This window comes from Poecilia reticulata, chromosome 11, assembly GCF_904066995.2.
Source record: "Poecilia reticulata chromosome 11, P_reticulata-male-v2, whole genome shotgun sequence".
Classification (NCBI taxonomy): Eukaryota; Metazoa; Chordata; class Actinopteri; order Cyprinodontiformes; family Poeciliidae; genus Poecilia; species Poecilia reticulata.
This window is the reverse complement of record NC_088840.1, coordinates 17,498,421-17,506,095: the sequence shown is the minus strand read 5'-3', so window position 1 is coordinate 17,506,095 and position 7,675 is coordinate 17,498,421. Positions and strand designations below refer to the sequence as shown.

The 7,675-nt window shown below is 33.2% G+C and overlaps 2 protein-coding genes across 6 annotated transcripts in view; one reads left to right on the top strand and one right to left on the bottom strand.

Annotated features, from left to right (window-relative positions):
• Positions 1-219: 219 nt before the first annotated feature.
• On the bottom strand, positions 220-4,140 carry LOC103472502 (small ribosomal subunit protein eS19). Its single transcript, XM_008422198.3, has 6 exons — positions 3,984-4,140; positions 3,715-3,785; positions 2,560-2,660; positions 1,600-1,783; positions 1,347-1,401; positions 220-495 (listed from the first exon to the last, which is right to left on the bottom strand). Exons 2-6 carry the CDS (start codon positions 3,783-3,785, stop codon positions 448-450), a joined length of 459 nt encoding a protein of 152 aa, XP_008420420.1. The 5' UTR covers positions 3,984-4,140; the 3' UTR covers positions 220-447.
• The window catches only part of LOC103472503 (uncharacterized), a 38,853-nt gene continuing 34,897 nt past the window's right edge, over positions 3,720-7,675 (top strand). For all 5 annotated transcript variants that reach the window (XM_081612124.1, XM_081612121.1, XM_081612120.1 and 2 more), the window contains exons 1-2: positions 3,720-3,810; positions 4,372-4,451. The gene's annotated coding sequence lies outside the window, so the exon portion shown is untranslated. The remainder of the gene's footprint in view (positions 3,811-4,371; positions 4,452-7,675) is intronic.

The following is a 7,675-nucleotide window of genomic DNA, read 5'->3' as shown; positions in this document are numbered from 1 at the left end:
CTTCTCCTTTGACTATTCAAAATTAAAACAAATTTTTTTAATCTTTACTCAGAATGCAATGTAACATGTTTTGAATATTTCCACAGTAAAACATATCACCAGGTATTTGTGCTGACAGGTCAAATAAATGTATTGAACAGCTTTTACTGTAGCTAAATCAACAATATGCATAATTTTCTGCAGACAAAGCTGTTCGAAAGAGTAAAACATGTTTCTGGGTCCGTTGCAATTGTTTTATTTTCCGGTTTTCACAGCTTCTTGGTGGAGAGCAACAACTTTAACATGCTAATGCTTGTTTATACTTTATATTGGTTCACAAGTTCAGCTGAACTGCAGACTCATGCATCTCTGTCTGCTGTCCTTGGACAGAGTGGGAACCAGACTGATATGGAAAGACAAGCAAATAAAAAGTGAATAAACACGCCGTATGCGCTCTGGACGCTTTCCTCAGGCGGCGCTTTGTAAACTTCGCTGTTTCTTGTTTGCAGAGGCGACCTGAACACACAAAAGGACAAGAAAGCAATAAACATAAAGTGTCGAACATCCTGAAGACGGTTTAACAGTTTCTTAGAGACAACATGGCAGCAAATACCACAGGCCAAGTGAGCGCCCACAGGTTGTTACATCTTTTTCTGAAAAATATCTTTCTCTAAAACAAGACAAATAAAATAAAATATGATCACTTTGGTTTTTATGTAGCACAAAAAAAAACATTTCTGAAAATACAGTGTTTTAATTTCAGAATTTAACAATAATACACAATCGCTAATTGGGCACAAAGGCTTCAGTTAGTTGATCTTAAACAACTAACTGAAGCCTGATAAAACAAGACTTCACTTCTATCATTTACTTAATAACTATCAAAAATACACTGCAAAAACACAAAATCTTACCAGATGTTTTTTGGTTAGTTTCTACAGGGAATATCTTAGTGCCCTTGAGATAAGACAAAACTAACTTAAAGTAACTTTTCACTAAGATAGAGGAGATGATTTTAAGTAAATAATTCATAAATATTAATAAAAAAAACCCTGATAGTTCAATTGGCAGATTATTTTGCTTATAAAATGGGAAAAATGTCTTGATATGAGTGAAATAATCACTAGAACTTTTTCACCAATATTAATGAATTATTTATTTAAAATCAACTCCTATGTCTTGCTGAAAAAGGTATTTCCTCTAGAAACAACAAAAAAAACATCTGGTAAGATTTTGTGTTTTTGCAGTGTAAAAACTCAGAAGCAAACTTTTTTTTTACACAATTAAGTTGCTTCACACATTAAAGCAGCACATACATTTATACATATGAATAAAATTCAAAATATATTTATCATGGAAAACCTCACCTGTCCAGCGATTCTGTCTAAATCCCTCTGACCTTGAGGAGTAAGTCGACGACCGCTGTAAGATTAAATGTTAAAGATTAGACACTGATTCCTTTATTGTTATAATTAAAAAAAACAAAAAAACTCTTAGTCTGGCACTAATGCTCCGTTGTTAAGAGTCAATAACTGGACAGAGAATGAGTGAAAAAGCATCCACACTTTGATAAAGATTGACAAACTATTGATCAAGATTTTCTTTTCTTTCCTGTCTTACCCATTGGGGTCTTTCTCCACCATCTTGAGGCCCTCCAGGGCTTGAAGGACCTTCCTCGCTACGTTCCTGGAGCCCACGCTGAAGTGGGCGGGGCATACGCCGTTCCGCTGGCGGCCTCCATAGATCTTGATCATGGCGCCCACTCCCACTCCTCCTCGCAGGTAGAGGTGGCGGGCTGTGGACGCTAGAGAGGCGGGAAAAATAAAATAAATATGTACTGGCTGTTTCCTGACTGTCAGGATGCAAAATAAAGGGAAATTAAACATCAACTCATTATGTTAAAGCCAATTTATATCAAATAAATCCTCACATTTAAAATTATACCTGGACAAATATAAGTTTAATTTCTTTAGTAGTGAGTGAAGAGAGGATGCGTAAATAGTTAACTTCACTAATGATTGTCTTTCTGTTTTGCTTTATTGTAATCAATTATTTATATTGTTACTGTTAAGATCTGATTACAAACCCCAAAATGCACATTTGGACTAACTTAAACACATCAACGGAGGTCCAAAAGTGACAAAATTAAAAACAAAACATATAAAATATTACTTAAATATGGATGGATGGAGTATTTTATTAAAGCTTTCAATACAATTTATAGCAATTTCTGGGTGATAAATTGAACTTATTGACCTAATCAAATTTTTGTGTTTTGAAGGTTTAAGTTTTGGAAGATTTGTTTCTTTTCCGCCTATGTCCTCCTTGGGTTTCCATACTTAAGAGGGCGGCCATCTTGTTTGACAACCTTCTATTTATGTGGACTTTGGATTCTAGGTCCAAAGTCCACATAAAATCCTAATGTTACAAGAATACAGTTGTAATATTAGGATAATGAAGCAGTAATTTTATGAGAACTCCAACACAGAAAAGAAGAAAAAATGAATTATCCAAATAATCAATTAAAATTGAAGTTGGTACAGCGTGTGGCCCAGTCCAGTTGGGTGAACAGTAACCAACCTGCTCTGGTGTAAAACCAGTTGTCATCGCAGGGAGCTAGCTCCTTGTGTCTGGCCAGCTTCACAGTGTCGACCCACTCTGGGACCTTTAGTTTCCCAGATCTGAAATTTTGTTTTAGCATAATATGGATAAATATTATGTGATGTACTGCATAGATGTGTATTGTTATGTTAATCAGCAAAGAAACAAAGGGGATGAATGTCCTCTAAAATAAATAAAATACTTTATTTATGCTTTACAGTTCACAACAAGACCATATTTTATGTTTTATTGCTGCTAGATGACCGTTTATTAAGGGGAAATGAGAGCAAAATCAATGACAATTGCATGGAAAGCAACTGAGAGTTACTAAATCTACTCACAAACAAGACAAAAGACAGAGTGTTTACCATAATGGAGTCCAAAAGATGTATACTAAAGAACTAAAGAAATAAAAAAATATATTTTATTAAATAGTTGAACAATGTCCTTAAAAACAGCAAATTAATAAAATTGAATCAAGTTTCACCTAACAAATACTGTTTTATTGAGAATCAGTAAAGATTATATAAACAACATGGATTCTGTACTATACTTTCTAAAAAAAAAAACTTTGTAGCTCAAATCATTTCACTTTTTGCAAGTTTTCAGGTTGCTACAATCTGGTGAGATTCCTTAGACAGAAAACTTTTTAAACTAATTTGAATAATTACCTGAGTTTATTGCACTGTTTGATAACTAGGATCAATTAGAATGTATGCGTAACAATAAAAATAACTTCATTTAAGTACCTTGAGTTGTGAATTACATAAATAAACTGAATTGAATTGGATGAATGGATACTTTTTTGACAAGGAAAAAGAGAATAAAGTCTACAAATACAAATTTCTTCGATTTGTAAACAAACCATTGAGAGAAATATTTAGGAAATAATAATAATAATAATAATAATAATAATAATAATAATAATAATAATAATAATAATAATAATAATAATAATAGTGAAGAATTTGTTTATTTAAAAATATATCTTTTAATATTCCCTCCCATATATAAACAAAGAAACAGACATCCCATAATGCTTGTTATGTCATTAGAGTTAGCATACATCAGACTGGGTGACGGACTGGCAGTTAGTGACACAGAAAGTCTGGCTTTACGCTTTGTTTTACTTACTTTTTAAGGAAAGCTGACAATGCCTTAACAAACTCCTGCTGGTTGACATCCTTCACCGTCACGCTGGGCATCTAGAAAAACCAAATGGAGACACAAGTGAGCTTATAAAATTGTTTTAACATTAGAGACCTGTCGCGGCTGGGATGTGGCGCGTGCCGCAGCCGTTGGAAACGGTCCTCTTGCTAACCACTAGCTTAACTTAACCTAGCTAAAGAGAAGCTTCTGTCTATATTCGTCTTTTAAGTATTATTTTACGCCAAGAATCATACTTTTATAATATAGTTTAAAGACGCCAGTAGGGCTCTCCGGTCTGAAAGTGTCCCCGTTTAGTCGAAGCTAACGCGGCGGAGCATCTGTAGGAAATGATGCTGATGATGAGGGATGGAAGAAGACTGTCCGCATAAGAAAAGGATGACACCATGACTCCATTCAACACACCTTCAGGCTTTAATTTTACTCTTAACCTCTCCTTTTAAACCACATTAAGGATAAATTGATATTTCCCTTTATTCATGTGTGAATTATTTTATCAAACTGATTTAAAAAAATGACGTTTAAACAAGCTATTACATACAAAAAATATCAAGTAATTCCGGTTGTATTCCAGCAGAGGGTAGTGTTGTGTCTTTTCTCTTATTTTTCTTTTTTTTCCAACAGATTCGAGAGCTCTTTTGAGGACTGCGGTACAGACGGCAACAGAGGAGAAGTCGTCTGAGTGAGGAAGACAACACAAGAGGGTCAGTAACTCTATAATATTTGTAATAAAAGTTACTCTTCCTGTCTGGAAATACACTTGCTATATTGTATTAGCTTGTTGAAGGGAGCTGCACTTCCTTTTAGGGGTGATTTACTTGCAGTTTGTGTGTTTTTGCTGCAAAAAGACAGTTTACAGCAAATTATTTTGAGTTTTAAAGCATGAGAGGGAGTTAGCATTTTAAAGAAGATGAATCTTTTCTCATTTGGGACTGTTTGCTTTGATCAATGGCCATTTTTTCGGACTGAGACTAAGTCACAGGCCTCCCTTTGCCAGGATGAATGCTACCCTTCAAAAACAAAGAAATAAGCACTGAGTGTTCCTAGGGATTTTCGTCATTACAAATGTCATACCTAATTCACATTTATGAGAAAATACAGCGTACACGAACCCAGCCAATCAAACTTCTAGGTTTTAGCTCTTTTTCTTTGCAACCACTCCTTTTTTTCTTTTCCTTTACTTTTTTACTTATATTCCTGTCTTCATTATATCTCTAAGTTAAAGTCATTGGATTATTTACCAACCTACAGGTTTATTAAGTTTGTAGGTGATACTAAACAGCACCTAAAATGTGCATCAAACAGACTTTAGCTGTGCTTTCAATACTGTGAGAGCACCTGCCTTACATCTCTGAGTTTATGTAATACGCCTTGTGTAAGTTTATATCTTTAGTTGCAATTTGTGTGCCTGGGTACATGCAAATTATTGTGAAAAGCTGAGATAAACAGCTTTGTACACAAACAAAAACTAAGGAGCAATAACTAATGTGCTGATTAAAATTAATTGTGCTCAAATTACAATAATATGTTATTAAAATATATATTGTTTTGAGATTAGATAATTGTGTGTATTTTTGCTATTTGGGATTTTAGAATAGCTTGTAGAATATTTTTCCATTTTGTGGATAAATGTATAACATTGAAAAGTAATTAAAAGTTAATAGTTGAGATTACTGTTGTTAAAAATAATAATTTTAACTCATTTCTTTGGTGATATGATACACATATTGGCAAAACTACAAATATTTACCTAAAATGTATTTATTTTGTGCATATATACCCTTCCAATTAATAGGATTATAATTGTTTATTTAACAGGAGCAGAACATTTTAATAAACAGCTTAGTAAATGTGCCAGAGTTTGCCAAAAGTTTCGCTTTTTGCTGTCTTTACAAAAGCGTCACAGAGTTCCCCTAAAAATATTTTTCAATCCAACAAATAAACAATAGAAACAACACATATTATAAGCACAACTTTCGCAAATCATAAGTAATTATAAATAGAGAATATGCTTAGGGCTTATAACTTAGGCAGATGATTTGAAAATGTATATCTAATTGGGGAAAAATAATTGTTAAAAACGCCAAACATTTTAGATGTCTGTAGATGTCAGGATCCACTGTGTGCTGGAACAGGTTTTTTATGTTGTTGCTGCAAAAGGATGAAGCATCGAGGCATAAAGTCTTTCAAAGCGACAGCTTTTAAAGAATATAATATATGTCTATCTATGTTAATTTTAGCATTTAAAATAATAATGTGGTAGCCGTTCGTACCTGATAACATCTGAAATGTGGAGCGAGTGTTTTCGGCTCGATCAGCTCTGACCTGCTGTTTAGCCTCTAACAGCCGTTTCTGTGCCAGTCCAGCGACGGTACAGACTGCAACGTCTAGGCCTCACTTACTGAAACATCTCCTCCAAGATTTAAGAAAACAAAGGGCTAACAGTTTTTTTTTTTTTTTTTACATTTTAGTAAGTAAATGTAAACAGAACAAACACAGAAAGGTCCCCTCTGCGTTTCTTTCACATTGTCTCTTGAAGTAGCTCAGATATCACCTTCGTCCATCCATAGCAAGATGACAAAATGACAGGAGTGTGTTGGGACTGCACTTTGCTAGATATAGTGCAGTTTGTTTTTTTTTTTTATTTGTGCCTAACACATTTTCAAACACATTTTCTGATTTCTTTGGTTGGTTTAGAAAAGTTTGTGTAAGTTGTCTCAGCTTTTAAGGGTGTAGAACTGAATCCTCAATCAAAAAATAGCAACAGATGTATCATATAAGTTATAGTTTGTCGGAACTGCTGCTTTTATCACTGCTGCACAGACTCTTTTTACACAATAAAAATAGCTAAATAAACCAAGTAGAGGAGAAATCTGTACTTGACTTCACTGTGCATTTTGTGTCCATTGATGTTTAGCTGAAAAACAACAGATACCTACTGCACCTTGCTGCTCTATATTTTAAAATATGCAACATAATTTAGCTATGCTACATTTCTCATTGCATTCATTGTATTTATTTTCTGTCCGATAAATCTGCAATGCATAAAAATGTTCATACCTTCTGTAAGAATACTAAGAAGTCTAGTGCTATATTCTGTTTCATAAATAAAGAATATATTATTTTAGTAATATACAAATAATTAAAAACTATAAACAATCAAAACTTAAATAATAAATTGAACAAAGTAAATGTTTAAATATTGCATAGAGACAATTCAGCTTAATATGGAAAATGTGCTTCATGATCTGGGCTTCAGTGTTCTGCTGTGTGAAATAAATTTACAAAAATGTATTTTTATGACCTTGGTAGTTTCTTAAAGACAAACACTGAACCAGAAATTAAACTGTAATTTCTCTTTTTAGCTAATAGTGTGCAACCACAAGATATTTTTCTCTGGGATATTTCAACAGATTGGTGTAAAAAAAAAAAGAATAAATAAGGCAATAAAACATTTTAACACAAAATTATACGTGAAAATAACTATATTTAGAGCATAACCTTAACAGAAGGCAGCTTGAGGCGGAAACTGTGGAACAATCTGGTGGTTCTGCTTCTGATGTTATGGTTCCATATTTTTAATAGAAATAATTCAAAAAGCTCATTAAGATTGTGTGAGGAGTGTCTAAGAATATTCAGAGCCATGTATCTGCAACAAACCTCCCAGATCCCCTCTCTATCTTCTGCCATGGTGATGTTGAACATGATTGATTTCTAATATTTTTTCTAGGTATTAATATAAAATTGTATGTTTTTTTTCCCCAGAAGTTAATGTAGTGAAAATTTGATATGATGACACAAAATGACAAAAAAAATATAATGTCAGCAAAGGCAACTAATGACATAAAATCTTAAATAGAAAAGTTAGGCTTTAAATTGGCTTTAAATTATAAATTGTTATAATTGTTATTAACATGGTTTATAGTTT

Coding starts and splice junctions, on each gene's coding strand:
- LOC103472502 (XM_008422198.3), bottom strand. CDS start 3,785: ATGCCCAGCGTGACGGTGAAGGATGTCAACCAGCAGGAGTTTGTTAAG. Junction 2,661..3,714: donor TTGTCAGCTTTCCTTAAAAA/GTAAGTAAAACA, acceptor ACAAAATTTCAG/ATCTGGGAAACTAAAGGTCC. Junction 1,402..1,599: donor GTGGAGAAAGACCCCAATGG/GTAAGACAGGAA, acceptor TTAATCTTACAG/CGGTCGTCGACTTACTCCTC.